We start from the raw sequence: 16,713 nt of genomic DNA on the forward strand, positions 1-16,713 counted from the left end.
CTTACAAGTAAATTAAATGTGCAAATCAGGTGTGAGCCAATCATACGAAGTTTCGAAGGGAGAGCACATGCACTTTAGCACTGGTTAGCAGTGATAAAGTGCCTAGAGTCCTAGAGCCAACAAAAACAGGTCATAAAAACAGGAGGAGTAAGGCAAAAAGTTTGGGGTGACCCTGCGAAAGGGGCCAGGTCCAACAGCAGGGTGTACTGTTCAACAGCTGTTAGTGAGTGCTAAGCTTAACAAGGGTGATGGCTCCTGACATTAAACTTACTTGATTTGTCAGCAAGCTAGTTGGGTGCAAATGTATGAAGTGTTATTTTTAAACGTGTTTGTGAGACATCCGTTTTCAAGACAAGATACATATCCCAGGCGTGTTTGTGTGTTTGTTCCGCCCATCCTCAAGACATCATGCTGGCCTCGTTTGGCTCTTGGGCTGCTGAATAGCTGAAAACAGTAACACTGGTTTAGGAATATAGCAGAAGAAATGGAAAAGGGTGTTAGGGGATTACCCTGAAGATGCTTGTAGTGTAACACAAATCACACAACTTCAGTGACTTCCAATACGCCTCTTTAGCAAGGTGTAGACTGTTATCATTTGTGGGTGCAATATAAGTACTTTTCCCCTCTATGTTATATCATTTGCATTATTAACATCTTTCAACCTCGGATCGTAAATAGAGAATTTGTGATAGTTGCATTGCATGTGATCTAGCTCTGAAATGGCACACCTTGATGGCTTTCGAGTGTTGGATCAGCAGGCCCTCAGGACGTACCAATGGAGGAATGATGGTCATTGAATCCCATGGAGGGGCTAAGGGCAGGGCTCATCTACTAACTCTTCATGCGTACCTAAAACCTGAGGGTGATACCTGGGGGTGATAAGGAGAAACCTGGGGGTGATAAGGAGTTGCTGTGGCAAATAACTGGCCTGGAGGCATCCCCGAGATATAAATGTGATGATGATGAAAGTGAGTGGAAGATAATGGACTAGTCAAAATACCCACAACAGTGATTTCTTATAACAGAAACACCACAAAGATTCCAAGGCAGACGTGTTCCAATGCTGCTTGTGGAACTGAGTGAGGGGTTTTATAGTGATAGACCTGCAAAAGGTCATTCACTTCCAGTAAGACCGGATGCGAGACCGAGTGTTCTCATAGTTCTTCCGGGTTCTTGCCTTACGTACTAAATCCAGTTTGAAGTTCTAAATGGACTGGAGTGACAACTTTCATAGCATTACTTTCCCCCTAAATAGTGCAGAAATCACAGGAGAGAATTAGTCAAGATGGACACATCTATCCTAAATGTAAATTTCAATATTATGTGGCTATCCAGACAAAATGGCAGCGTACCAGAGGCAGAGTCTCTTAATTCCGAATAAATGTCTGTATCCTTGCCTTTATCCTGGCCTTTGACCCTTACATTACTTTGTTGCCTTCGGCCAACTAGGCTCATGCTGTACAAATACAGCTTATGTTATTGTTCTACGTTTTGTAGAGCATGGCTGTTACAAACAAAAGGCCAGCTTGGCATCAACGTTACAGACAGCCCGGAAGAAGCTCAGATCTACTAAAATAGATGTGTTTTGGAATGATTATACATGGACAGCTGGCTTGCAGAGAGGCAGAGCATCTAGTTTTTGGCTACTAAGTACACGAAAGAATGTCCACACTGCGACACCAATTGTTGTACGGTATTTTGGCATGGTATTTACAGTATATAGGAGCATAAGGAATTTAAAGCGCTGGTGAGGTGATAACTGGTTAGTTTCCTTTTCATGCATGTCAAGGCTTTAATCATTAAAAACTTTATGAGCAAAGCATAAGGTTTCAAAAACTGCCCTTTTATGAACTGTGGCCTAATTCAAATCCTAGAGACGTGACAATACATGAGCGTTGGGAGGAAGAATAAGTATTGAATGGACTGCGGTTACCACTTGTAACCGATAAAGTAGGTTGACGCGTTCTTAAGTGTAGATAAGTAATTTTCTCATAATTAAGGCGAGAGGTCATTCATATTTGAGATGAGTGGAAGAAAGAAAAAGATTTGTCTTAGCATTTTGAGGATAGGGAAGCAGATGTTGGTGTCTTGGTTGGCTTGTCATGCCATGGATAAGGCACAATCTATAAGGACACCCAGGGTCCTGGTGGAGTCCACTGGAGTTCATGTAAGGCCTAGCTCTGCCAGCCACCGGCTTGGGGGTGAAGGGGAGGTGTAGCACCCAAACATAAGAACATCAGATTCATACCTTTATAGGTTCAAGCAAGTTTGATGCTATCCATGTGGCGACTGACGACATGCATGAGCAGAACGTTGCTTGAGTGTTGGAAAAGTTCTTAGATATGGAGACAATAATTTGAGTATAGTTGGCATAAGAGACACTCCTGAAGCCATGGATTCAAACAAGACTAGCTAAAGGAGACATGTAGACATTAATAAGTAGGACTTGAGGAGCCCTGAGGAAGTGTGCCAGAAATGGGAAATGCAGAGTAACAAAAAGAGGTGAGAGACCCTCTTGGGTCCTAGATGAAAGAAAGGAGTCCAGCTATTTAAGGGTAGTTTACAGACTCCAGTGCCGAACAGGCTGGAAGGAGGGTGGAGTGTGACACTGTGCCTTATGTCGCTGATAGGTCAAGTGAGACCAGGGCGGCCATTCCACCTTGGTTCAAAGTCATTCTGAGGCTGTCGGTGGCAGGGAGCAGAGCAGCTTCGGTGCTGTGAGAGGGTCAGAGGTCTGGCTGTGAGAGGTGAAGGGGGTATTGGCTTTGGGCGATAATTGGCTTGATCCCTAGGGTCTGCTTTTATAAAAGTGGTAAGAGCAGAGAATGTTTCCAGCCCTCCAGGCCGTGTGTTAAGGACATTTGCAAAGCATCATACGAGCTGGGCCAATGATGCTAGTAGCCAGAGAGATGAGACGAGGTGGACAAGGGTTGAGGCGAGGTCTAGACTTGATAGTAGTGAGAATAGTAAGGATGTCATTTGCAGGCAGTTCATCAGATGCTGCTAGGGATGGGGACCATGGGGAAGGCAGTCAAGAACATTAAAGATGATAGTGGAGGTTCTGTATCAAACTCATTTTGGATTCTGTTAATCTTTTTATGAAAACGAGACATTGTTACAGGCTCCCTGCTGCATGAACCGTTTGACTATGGCAAAGATTCCTCGAGAAGTGTGCAAGGGGAGCAGTCGCTTTTATTAGTAAAGTAACATTGACGAGTTGAGCATATACGATGCTAATGGTTTAGAATGGCCGATCCGCAGCTTCTTTTATCTTCAAGGGTGTACACTCCCCTCCATTTGCTTCCTTATGCATCACAGAGATGCTTTGGCAGCTCATAACTCGTCTGAGGACCTTGGGGGCAGAAGGGGGTTTGTGGTTTGAGGGATAGTTCTTGCATAGAGCAGTGGTGTCAAGGACGGGAGAGACCCACTATTGAGATGCATCAACATTGATGGCCAAAGAGTTTCTTTACGGGCAGTGGTGAAGTTAAAATGTGAAACTTGCATGCATACGTACGGGAAGATGTGCAGACATTTCACCATGGGACAAAAACCGATGCACTCTAAGTGCTGGTGTTTGCCCCACGGTGATGTTGCTGCCCCCCTTCTTGCCCCAGTTATTTTTTATTTAAAGGGTAGTGCGTCCATGTGCCCCCGCTTCTTTTGTCTTTACGGGTGTTGCCCCTCCTTACCCTTCTGCCCCCAGCAGTGGCACTTCGCCACCGGCACTTGCCACGTTGTTTAATTATGCAGTGCCATGTCTGCTGGCACTAAGATTGTGGCACAAACGTCTCATACCACACGGCAGTTATTGCACGTCAGAAATATCGCCTGACGTAAATATCATGTCCTAAGTATTCTTTACAAAAATATCATCACGTCATTAGGTGCAGATTTTCTATTATTAATTCCAGTGGGGCAATAGTTTTGTAAATGATGTTTAGGACATGGTATTTATGTCAGATGCTACTTTGGACCACACCTGGACATGCTCACTGCTTAGAAGCCAGTTGTTTGCAGTAATTGCTAGGGTTTTAACACCAGCCACCCTGAGCAAAGGTCCACTACTTGCCCCAACTGTTGATTTGATCACCAATACGAAGCCACCACAACTTCACTAAAGGAGCAGTGAAGAGCCTATTCAAAAACTAACAAAGAATTCATAGTTACAGGAAGTACTTTACAATATCTATAGGAATTTAATTTAGGGGATCACAAAAAGTAGGAAGATGTTGCAACAAACAGTTTGGACTTGTCTCTCTATTATATGCTGTCAAACTGTGTTTTTTGGAATCGGGGGCTCCAGGTTCCCTCATTTAGCTTTACTGAAATGTAGTTTGAGGGTAATTTTGGAGGAGCTACTCTCAGCTCCAACTGCAATTCCTGAGGAATTATCTGCTTCAAAAGATGCTGCCCAGAAGGATCTCCATAGCGATTATTACAAACAAGCAGAGCCACCAGCCTCGCTGGACTCCTGGCAGTAAATGTGAACAATCCTGTTTTATGTATTGCAGACAATAAGAGAGTTGCAAGTACTCAGAGGAGGGCACTAGATAAGCTAAAAAGAGAACACAATTATCTATTTACTTAATGCTACTTCTGGGTGTTCCCCAGACTTGTACAATTAATGGATCAAGAAATGTTTACTCCAGTAGTAGGCACCTTGCACCACTGGTTTGCACCGTGGAAACTGGGCAGGAAAACAATACATGCAACAGGTAGGCGCTTCTGTTGACTTCAGTGCGGCACTCAACAGGTTATCTGTGCTTCGGTCTGGAGGGGATTAGAAATGGCGGTCACCTCTCCAGAACCTCTGACAATATTCACCTTTTCTACAGTTGAAACTGGGTTCAAGCGCGGCTGGGAGTGGACTGTGAATGTACAGAATGATCCCATTGAACAAGGGTCTGAAACGTGGTTATGTCCATGCACTGTGTCTTTGGGTTCTGCATGTAGAGAGCTCACGCCTGAACAGCATGTCGATGTATCTGTATGACTCTGTGCTGCTTGTGAACCTGGCTGATGGATTACAGCTAATATTAAACTTTTGCAAGGGGTATTCTATGTAAATTCACTCATTGGTCTTCATAAATTCGATTTTTAATTAAGTTTTAGTATTAAATGTTAGATTGTTTTAGGGTTGGGTTTTGAAGACTATCAGTGGTTCACAGCAGCACCCACCATTATACTGCCCATTAACCACTGCTTTTAGGGGCTGCAGTACTGAAGCGAGTATGGTCCTGGGGCCATGGGTTCCAGTGTTTACCTTCAAGGTAGCTCATTGCAAGGATAAGGCAAGACTCACTTTCTCTCTCGTTGTCTCTGTTTGTCTCATGCAGATTAATGTTGATGTCGCTGTATAATGTCAGTATCAACCTGAAAGGCCTGAAGTACATCAGTGAGAGCTCCAGCTTCCTGCCCCTGCTCACCCTGCTTCTGCATGGTAGGTTGTCTGTAGTCCTGCATGCTTGTTAGATATGACCTCACCTAGGGCTTCAGATGCTGCTACCTGGGCCTTGCTGCCCTTAGTTTGGAGGCAGTGTTTGTGGTCCTTGGTGGAGACTTTGAGCCCCTGGAAGGTGGCGGTGCCGGTCAACAGCCAAAAACTCTAGCACACTCACTCTCTCATCTGCTGCCCTTCCTCCCTTCCTTCTCTTTTACCATCTGCGGCCTCTCCTGATGCTCTTCAATCTCGCTTCTTACCCCTGTCTGTCCCTGTCACCCCATCATTGTTTCCCTCTCCCCGCTTTCACTCCTCCAACTTCCCAAGCCCTGTCTCTTGTTCTGAAGCAGAGGCTTGCGTAAAGCAAGCTAAATCTTACTCAAGAACTCTGGAAAGAAGTAGGAAAAGTGTGCACATGCGCCAACTATCCTGTTGTAAACAAGGCCTACCCATACCTACCTCTACAGCATCAGCAGGGAATAAGCATCTCCAGCACTATCCATGCGCAGTAACTCTGAGCGGTGCATGAAGCGTGCCTCTCTCTAGAGTCACGCTGTGGCTTGGGAGCTACCCTGAGCGATTGCCAGTAGTTTGGACTATTTATAAACATGCTTCCTGTCACCTTTTCTGTGTTTGATCTAAAGCCCCAGGTACCCAAGAGAATGCCCAGACATGGATCCCTCGCTCTCTGTGTCACAGGATCCAAGTTATACCTCACTCACAAGGTCTAACAAGGCCGAAACCTGGCAGTTCAGGGCGGTCTGTTCCCACAAGGAGCAGGGTCAGTACTGATTTGCATAAGATGGGCCTCTGTGTAGAGTGGCAGAGTGGATGAAAAACGATGGGAAGGAATGCTATGGTACCCCAAGCCATTGCCAGTGGTTTGCCCTTTTTGGGAATGTTCCTCCAATCTCTATTTATGTTCTTAAATTTCATACCATCAGTATTTGTGGTTCCTTCTTGATACAGTACTGCCATTGCATTGATATTTAGATTCATGTTAAATATCCAGTGGAGTGTGTTTTCCTTTGTAAGATTTCACTCTGTTTCGGACGTTTGAGCGGATAAGACTTATTGCTTACAGAGACCTCTAGTAGCGGCTGAAGGTACTGCAGCCTGCGTATGGAAAGTGCAGATTGCAACTTTTCAGTGTTCTCTTTGCTACTCTGTTTGAGTAGTGCAAGGGTGGCTTGTGAGGATATCCACCAGTCACTTGTCCTCAGCTGGGCTCAAGTGGGTGCTCTTAGTTGGGTGGTTCTCCTATGAATTTTCAGATTGTTGTTTACTTTCATTTCTGATGCCGCATGACACACTTTGAGCACCAAAGCGCAGCTTCTGGTATGTTTTGGATATTGTGATTCAAAGAAACAACTTCAGGTTTCAGAACCATTTAGCCTTCCTCTACCTCATCTAAGTCACATGCCGAAAGAAAGAAGGACGCTCACCCAAGTGCGGGTTCAGATCCAAAGCTGCAATGAATGACCGGACCTTGGGCCAGATGTAGCAATTTCTGCATTTGCGATTTGGAAATTGTGAGTTGGTGCGACTCGCAATTTCCGAATCGCAAAATCGGATGCAGAACGGTGTCTCAGACACCATCTGCGAATCGCAATGGGGTCGCAAAGACCCACCTCATAAATATTAATGAGGTGGGTCGCATTTTGTGACCCCATTGAAATTCCCTGCACTCACAGGGATGGTGGCCTGCTGGAGACAGCAGACCTCCATGTCTGTGACTGCTTTTTAAATAAAGCAGTTTTTTCTTTGTATTGCAGCCTGTTTTCCTTAAAGGAAAATGGGTTGCAATACAAAAAAATAATGAAACCATTTGGTTTCGTTTTTTCAGAGTAGGGCTCTCAAAAAACATTTATGGCAACATTCACAAAGGGGAAGGGGTCCCATGGGGACCCCTTCCCTTTTACGAATGGGTTACCACCAGTGTGACACTGGTGGTAACTACGAATTGGTTTGCGACTGCGTTCGCGGCCACAAAGCAATTTAGCATCTTGGTGCGAGTCGCAAACAGGAAGGGGACACCTCTTCCTATTTGCGAGTCGCATTCCCATTTTGCGAGTCGGGAATGAGCATGGCGATGCGCATTTTGCATGGCGCAAACTGCGATTTTCGCAGTTTGCGCCATGCAAAACGCTACCTACATCTGGCCCCTTGTCTCAAAAGGGGCAGAGGACTCCCAACAGTGCAGTGGTGAACGAGCCGCAGTGGAAGGTGTTATCCTGAAGGTCCACTTCACCATGCCATAATTCTCCTGTGGGTGTTCGAGGCATTGGGTAAAAAGTTCGACATTTTACTAGTCTGCCTCTTCAGCTCGCCACCCATAGCAGTCCTGGTCTTTAACCCACATTCTTGGACTTGGGAGTTTGTGACCCTCCACCTGCCTTAATTCATCACATCCAGGTGGTTGAAGCCAGTGCCTCGGGCCGACTCCCCACATCGTGGCACAGAAGGCCTCCAGCACCCCTTCAATACTAATGTGCCTTATATAATTTTGTTTGGTACAGAAGACCATCTCTTAGGCTGGAAGAAAGCCTGGATTACCATCCATAATGTAAGAATAAGCTACAGGTCAAGATCCTACTGAATTACCAGCGTTTATCAACCATGCCGTCTTCTCTCCTGTTTTCAGACTTTTTCTTGGCTGCTTGGAGGGCCAAACTGTGGACATGATGTGCGGCCCTAGATGTGTGGTTTGGACCCTCTGAATCTCTAGTCAGTACCAGTCTCTTCACAGCTGGAAGCAGTATCAGCCCATCCCATCCATGGTCAGCAGCCACAGCTCCAGCACTTCAGCTGCTCCAGATACTTCTCTGTCTGCCATTGATCCCAGGGCTGGGCCTACCACTCATCTTTTCCACCCCTTTGCAAGAAGATGAGATTGGCTGCTCCAGATAGTGAGCTAGACACTGGTGATACCGAAACCATGTACAACAAGGCCATTCATCCGTCTTGCTCCAGGATAAGTTACTTGAACTGCTGCTGCAAAATGAACATGTATGTGCACTGAAGGCTGCCTCAGTTCCAGCAAAGGGCGGCGTGGCGGAAAGAAAGGATAAAAGAACTACAAAGGCCACACCCAGCGCCGCGGGGTGGCAAGGCTACTTACCTTGGGATGCCTCACGGCAGGGTAAGGCAGTCAGGGGAGTTACTCGGTAACACGGCACTCGCAGCCCGGGTCCACTGGAGAGCGGGACACAAGGACCAAAACAAGGTAGCGAGCTAAGCCTAAAACCAAAATACGAGTACCCTCCTAGTTAAAGAATGACGGACAACGTGGGAGAATGATTGAAAACAAAGAGCAAACGGCATGCCATAAGAATCATCGTCTAAATGAGAAAGTTGTTAAGGAAAGGCCTGAAGTACATCAGTGAGAGCCCCAGCTTCCTGCCCCTGCTCACCCCTGGAGGGATATGAGAGAGGGATTACTAATTGTCAAGCGCTAAAACTATCACCCGATGGTATCCATGTGTTAATGTAGCATGAATGTGTGTCAGGCAGGTCTGCAAATGTCAAAGTGAGAGGTAAAGAGCTAGGAACTATGTAAAGGTCAGGTGTTCAGCAGTTGTCTAAAATTCAGCAAAGAGGATTCTTGTTGCAATTTTAGCTGCATATTATTCCACAGTCTGGCTGCTGCAGCAGAAGAAGAGCGTCGGTACTCTGAGGAGGGAGGATCCCTCTGTTCTCGAGCTGGGATTGCCTTGTAGAAAGAAGGTCTTTTGGACAGAGGATTTGGATATGGATCATGCTTAGATTTGCGAACTGTGTTTACTCCTTGGTTCATAGAGGGCCAATGCAGATTTGACTGGATAGGTAATAGAGACTTGCATTTCTTTATATCAGAGATCAGACTGATTGCTCCATTCTGCACCAGCTGAAGCTTGCTTATAGATTTGTCTGGGATATCAAGGTACATGTACAATTGTCTAGTCTAGCTGAGAAGAAAACGCTCATAAGGATTGATGTGTAAACATACTGGTGATGCGCTCTAGGACCCTCAGAAGGTAAAGCCAAATCTTCACCACTGGGTTAATTTCATCCTCCATTGAAAGGACCAAGTTACACTTAACACCCACATTTTTATCACATCGAACACGACTAGGTTTTTGGCCCAGTGATCCAGTCTAGAACATGATCCCACACCAGTGTTGGGCGAATTGAAGACAGTATTTCCGTGTTTCCCCTAATTAATTTCTAATGATTGTGCCATCTATTGCGGCACAGTTGTCAGACAACCACACACATTTTCTGCTCTTGTGCAAGGATCTGCATTAACCCCGAATATGATCTGGGTATCATATATATATCAGAACACTAAGACCAAACAATGATATCTAATGTGCCAGCAGAAGTATATACAGGTTGAATAGCAACGATGGCAATTCCAAACCCTGAGCGCTCTCAATGCCAATATTTTCATATCAGGTGAGTAAGGGCCCAAACTAATGTGAATAGTATGGTTAGCCACAAAGCTTTTAAGAAAGGCAAGTAAAAAAAATCCAAGCATTCTTCGACTTCCCTGCACCCGTCGAAGTTATTTGACGTGGCAAGGGAGTATCGGCAGGCCAGGCCCCACGAGTCGGCGGGGTCTGAGCTTGAGGTTGTTCTGCACTTCCTTGATTTTCCCGGAGCCACCTCTGCCCAGTTAAAGGAGGTTTATGACGCCATGCGCCTCATTTTTGGGCAGCCCACCCATCTGGAACTCCTTTTGGCCCCACAGGCGCAGGAGGGGCCCCTACTGGAACCACGCTGGCAGGTTTGCCCTCGGCACCAGTCAGGAACTCAGGCTCTTAGAATTCCTCAGTGGATCTAGAGTGAAGCCGTCGGTGAGACTGAGACCGAGACCTTCCTCTGTGCCAGCTCAAGTGCTGACGCCCCCGGTTTCACCGACGTCCTTAGGCAGGGCCATCCCCATTGTCATACACAACTCTGATATGGAACCAGATGGGTTTCGTCCGATGCCGCTTCTGGCGCTGACTGAGGACATCCTCCCTGGAGATGAGCAAGTGCCTTATTTAATGGACGGGCCTGGAGAGGGAGATATTATGGACCCTTATAGAGAAGAAACAGTTGAAGAGGGCAGCTGGTATGAGGAACTGGGAGAGGTCAAGAGGTCAGACTCCTCACCGGACACTGGCCTGGTTTGCCGTCAGTGGCAGTGAAAACAAATGCTTTGACGGAGGTGTTTCAGCTTGGAGTTTAACCCCTCAGAACCTTTACTTCCATTTAATGAAGCCCTTATGGGCGTCCTACTTTGGGCTTGGTCCAAGCCCTTCATAGGGGCTCCTGTGAATAGGACAATTGCCTGCTGCCATCGCCCACTTCTGGGGTTCCCAGTTTGCTTATCCAGCACCCCACGCTGGAGAGCTTGGTGGGCCAAGCCTCCTCATTCTGCATTCATCTTAGTGCGTTCCCTACCACTCCACTGGATAGGGAATCCAAGAGGCTGTGGACACCTTTGGTAAGAGAATGTTTTCTTCCACCAGCCTGGCACTGCGGTTGGAGGACATCGCAAGCTTTTCAACATCATCAAACAACAATCTACCAAACCCCCCCCAAAACCTTCCACCAACAACCAAAGACCGCTGTGATAATTTCGCTCCCTTTTTCAATGAAAAAATCACCAAGATTGAGCTTTCCCTAGAATCAGATACTCTACCAACCACAGAGATTATATCGCCTAGCAAAGACAACAATAATCACTGCTTACTCCCCTTTAACTCCCCTGCTCCTAACCTGCCAATAAGAATTGAGGATCATCATCCTACCCACAATCAAAAGACAACTCCAAAAGGTGGGATACCTTCCACCCACTCCTGGCGACGTATATTTCCAAACTACTGTCCACCTCCAAAGCATCCTTTTACCTGGAATACCCCCTCCCATCCTCCCTGGCAAAAGAACTCAACCAGTCCCTCAACCCGTCTGGACCAAGATCATCAACAGCTCCCTGCAAACCGGTGTGATTCCTGACTGCCTCAAGCTGGGTCAAATCACACCTATGCCAAAGCAGCCAGGAGCAGACCCGAACCACCTTAACAACTACAGACCAGTCTCCAACCTACCCTTCCTTGCCAAAACTGTAGAGAGATGTGCTCTCTATCAACTAATCCAACACATATATAACAACAACCTTCTTAACCGTCTACAATCTGGTTTCAGAAAAGGTTGTAGCAGAGAAACAGCTATTCTAAACATAGTAGATGACCTTCGCAACTCCCTTGACTCTGACCAGTGCTGCCTGCTGATTCTCCTAGACCTAACGGCGGCCTTTGACACTGTTGACTACAAGCTGCTACTGAACTCCCTCCAAAAGAGAATTGGCATGGAAGGTACAGTCCTTTGCTGGTTCTCTTCCTTCCTACAGAATCAAACGCAACAAGTAAAAATTAATAACAGGACCTCGGCCACCTCAATAATCACCAGAGGGGTTCCCCAAGGATCTGTCCTCTCACCCATACTCTTCAACATCTACATGGACCCGCTCACCACCATTCTCAACCAAGCCAACATCCCCTTCCACCTATATGCTGACGACACTCAACTTTACATGGAAGTATCCTCTATAGAGGACATACACCGACTAAATGCCACCCTTAAAGAAGCTCAATGTTGGCTGTCCCACAACCACCTGAAACTCAACCAAGATAAGACAGAAATACTTCTCATATCAAAAACTAATCAGCTCCCCCAGATGCAAGAATGGCTAAAATCCATTGACTTGCCAGCGCTATAGAAAACTCTCTAAATAAATAAAATAAATAAAAATCTTGTGCCTATTTGGCCGTTATTCCCAAACTCTTTGGGATTCAGTTGCATTAGTGCTGCCTATGGTCCCGGAAGAGGCCTTGGCCATGCTCTCTCAGGTGGTTGCCGACATGAGAGATGCAGGCAAGTTCTCCATCAGATGTGGACTTCTCATGACCTATTCAATAGGCAGAGCGATTTCATCATCGGTGGCCTTGTGGCGCCACACTGGCTGAGAACATAGGGTTTTTCAGGGGATGTTCAAGCTTCCCTCATGGCCATGCCCTTTGACAGCTCTGACCTATTTGGGGACAAGGTGGATTCAGCACTCGCGCTCTTTAAGGACAGCATAGCTATGGCCAGGTCTTGTGGTTGTCTATGGCCCCTCGTCTACGTCAATCCACCTTCTATCCTTTTCATGGCTATGAAAGGGGTCTCCAGCTGCGCCTGCACACTCCCAGCCACCAAGGACAACAGACTTCACACCCTTTTCGTGGCTGAAGGCCTGGGTCCCATCGAGCACGGGTCCCAGCGAGCGCGGGTCCCAGCGACCACATGGGATAGGCGACCAGCAGTCAGGTCAGTCTGACCTCCCCCCCCCAAGCAGCCACTGCCTTCAAGCATCTTTAGTCTGCCCTCATACCATCATGGACACAAAGTGGGAACCAATATTTATCTAAATCAAACAAGGGCAAAATGACAAAAATACAACGTACACAAGTAAAGCTACGAATTTTCAAAGATTAAACTCAGAAATAGTGCTTAGAAGCACAAGTGCTGCAATTTAGTGATAACATGGCGTCATTCCCAACAATGCAGTGCTAATGGCGCTGGTCACGGAGTCACACGGACCCCCAGATACAGTACTTTGTGAAAAGTGAGGAAACAAGATGGTGCACAGAGTCAGGGAGTGAGGCGGCGTTGGTTCCAATGCTGCGGAGCAGAGGAGCAGAGGCGTCGGTGAGAGGTGTTGGGTCTTTGCTGCAGAGTGGTGAAGGTGAGGGGGCGTCTGTGCAGGGTGTTGATCCCTTGCATGTCTGGAAAGGGCGATGTCCGGCAGGTCAAGAAGCTGTGGGGCGTCACAGTATCGTGATCTTGCCACAGGGCTGCAAGTGCCAAGGCGAAGTCGGGTGTCACGAACGTCAGTGATACGACACTCTGATCTCACGAGATCATGGGAGGTCAGCGGCTGCACAATGTTAGGCCTTCGATGTCAGTGGTGTCACTGCACCTCAGCGAGGACCATGGCTTCAGTTGCAGTCGTCATCGTGGTTTCAGGCATTGGCATCCGTACGATGTCATCCAATGTCGTTGCACTTGGTTAAAGTCCACAGCAAGTGAACTCAGTGGCTGGTAGGTGAAGTCTTTGCTGCAAGCCAACACAGCAAAGCACACACAGCAAAGGGGCAGTACTCCTCCAGCTCTTCAGCTCTTCTCCGTGGCAGAGGTTCCTCTTGATCCAGAAGTGTTCTAAAAATCTGGGGATTTTGGTCCACTACTTATACCCCTTTCTGCCTCTGAAGTTGGCAAACTTCAAAGCAAAGTTTCTGCTGTTCAAAAGATCCTGCCTTGCCCAGGCCTGGCTTCTGACTCACACCAGGGGGTTGGAGATTGCATTGTGTGAGGGCAGGCACAGGCCTTTCATGTGTAAGTGTCCACTCCTCCCTCCACTCTAGCCCAGATGGCCCATCAGGATATGGAGACTACACCCCAGCCCCCTTTGTGTCACTGTCTAGTGGAGATTCAAAATCATCCCAACTGTCAGTCTGACCCTGAAAAGGAATACACATGCAGGCAGAGTCACTGAATGGTTTAAGCAAAAAATGCCCACTTTCTAAAATTGGCATTTTCAAACTGACACTTTAAAAACCAACCTTTACCAAAAGATGTATTTTTAAATTGTGAGTTCAGAGACCCCAAACTCCATATCCCCATCTGTTTCCAAAGGGAAATCGCACTTAAAAGTTATTTAAAGACAGCCCCCATGTTAACCTATGAGAGAGATAGGCCTCGCAACAGTGTAATCTGAATTTGGCAGTATTTCACTGCTAGGATATGTAAAAACACAGCAGCACAAGCTGAGACCACAGACATTCCTCCAACTCAGGAACTCTGTGACAGATTGGCCACCTTCTTCCACAGAAAGATCAAGGACATTTTCGGCAGTTTTTGAACCCACCAACAACCTTCCTGCCAGAATCATCCGAACTCCCTCGACTCCTGCACTCCTGGATCCCCCTCACGACGGACGACACACTCTCCACCATGAGCATCATCCACTCCGGGGACCCGACCGACCCCTGCCCACACTACATGTTCAACAAGGCCAGTGCCGCGATCGCGCCAGAACTCTGCAAGATCATCAACTGCTCCCTAGAAGCAGTAACCTACCCCGAAGACTGAAAGCCACAGCTGACCCGACCGACCTCAAGAACTACCGCCACATCTCATTGCTGCCCTTCCCAGCTAAAGTCACAGAGAAAGCAATCAACACGCAGCTACACCAACACATCGAGGACAACAACATTGTAGACTCTCTCCTAATCAGGATTCAGAACCAACCACAGTACCGAAACCTCCCTGCTTGCAGCCACAGATGACATTTGTTTCTTCCTCAACCAAGAACAGACAGTGGCCCTCATCTGACTCAATTGCTCAGCCGCCTTTGATACAGTATCTTAACCGTACACTATTGCGCCAGACTCCACGCAGCAGGCATACGAGACCAGGCCCTTCAATGGATTCATTCCTTCCTGACAAGCAGAACACAAAGTCAGGCTCCTGCCCCACCGATCAGAACCCACCGACATCAGCTGAGGAGTAGCCCAAGGATCATCGCCGAGCCCTATGCTGTTCAATATCTGTTAGAAATGGGGTTTTTGGTTGGCAGTTAGGTTGCCCTCTGTCCAAGCAAGAACCCTCACTCTAGTCAGGGTAAGTCACACACAATCCAAAATCAGCCTGTGCTCACCCTCCGGTAGCTTGGCACGAGCAGTCAGGCTTAACTTAGAAGGCAATGTGTAAAGCATTTGTGCAATAACTCATACAACACCATAGCATAACACCACAAAAATACACCACACAGTGTTTAGAAAAATATAGAATATTTATCTGGGTAATTGTAGGTCAAAACGATCAAAGTTGCAATACGAATTTGTAAAGATATCACTGAAAAGTGATATTAAGTGTCTTTAAGTCTTTAAAAAGCAATAAAGTGTCTTTCAAGCACAGAGTACCTGGTTTCTGGTGGGAAATCTCCTCAGAGGGCCACAGGAGAAGAGATGCGTGGAAAAAGGGGTGTGTGCGTCGATTTCTTCTCAGCACACACAGACTTGCGTCGGTCTTTTCCACGCGGGGAAGTCGGGCGTCGTTTTCCGGCGCGCAGACAGTCTCTTTTTGTGGATCGCGGGGATTACCAGATGTCCCGGGTCTGTGCGTGGATTCTCCTGCTTGTTTTCCGGCTGCGCGTCGTTCTGCGGGGCTGCGCGTCGAAGTTTCGATCTCACGGTAGGCGTCGCGTCGATTTCTCCTTGGAAGTCGGGCGGCGTTGTCCTTGCGAGGCCGTGCGTCGAAAGTTTGGTCTCACGGCAGGCGTCGCGTCGATTTCTCCTTGGAAGTCGGGCGGCGTTGTCCTTGCGAGGCCGTGCGTCAAAGTTTCGCACTCACGGTAGGCGTCGCGTCGATTTCTCCTGGAAAGTCGGGCGGCTTTGTCCTTGCGAGGTTGTGCGTCGAAGTCTCGATCGTCCCGAGGGCGTCGCGTCGATCAGCGTCGGTGTGCGGCGTTTTTCTCGCCGCGAAACAAGCTGTGCGTCGAAATTTTCGGCGCACGGAGCGTCCAAGTGAAAGGAAGAAGTCTTTTTGGTCCTGAGACTTCAAGGAACAGGAGGCAAGCTCTATCCAAGCCCTTGGAGAGCACTTTCACAGCCAGACAAGAGTTCAGCAAGACAGCAGGGCAACAGCAAGACAGCAGTCCTTTGTAGAAAGCAGACAGGTGAGTCCTTTGAGCAGCCAGGCAGTTCTTCTTGGCAGGATGTAGTTTCTGGTTCAGGTTTCTTCTCCAGCAAGTGTCTGATGAGGTAGGGCAGAGGCCCTGTTTTATACTAAGTTGTGCCTTTGAAGTGGGGGTGACTTCAAAGAGTCTCTAAGAAATGCACCAAGTTCCCTTTCAGCTCAATCCTGTCTGCCAGAGTCCCAGTAGGGGGTGTGGCAGTCCTTTGTGTGAGGGCAGGCCCTCCACCCTCCCAGCCCAGGAAGACCCATTCAAAATGCAGATGTATGCAAGTGAGGCTGAGTACCCTGTGTTTGGGGTGTGTCTGAGTGAATGCACAAGGAGCTGTCAACTAAACCTAGCCAGATGTGGATTGAAGGGCACAACAAGATTTTAGTGCAAAGAAATGCTCACTTTCTAAAAGTGGCATTTCTAGAATAGTAATATTAAATCCGACTTCACCAGTCAGCAGGATTTTGTATTACCATTCTGGCCATACTAAATATGACCTTCCTGCTCCTTT

The 16,713-nt window shown here is 47.4% G+C and overlaps 1 protein-coding gene across 1 annotated transcript in view; it reads left to right on the forward strand.

Moving 5' to 3' along the window:
* The window catches only part of HSF2BP (heat shock transcription factor 2 binding protein), a 173,486-nt gene that overhangs the window by 99,802 nt on the left and 56,971 nt on the right, over window positions 1-16,713 (forward strand). Inside the window, exon 7 of the mRNA XM_069203238.1 lies at window positions 5,340-5,443. Within this exon, the coding sequence (XP_069059339.1) occupies window positions 5,340-5,443 (104 nt within the window). The remainder of the gene's footprint in view (window positions 1-5,339; window positions 5,444-16,713) is intronic.

The sequence above is a fragment of the Pleurodeles waltl genome, chromosome 8, assembly GCF_031143425.1.
Source record: "Pleurodeles waltl isolate 20211129_DDA chromosome 8, aPleWal1.hap1.20221129, whole genome shotgun sequence".
NCBI lineage: Eukaryota > Metazoa > Chordata > Amphibia > Caudata > Salamandridae > Pleurodeles > Pleurodeles waltl.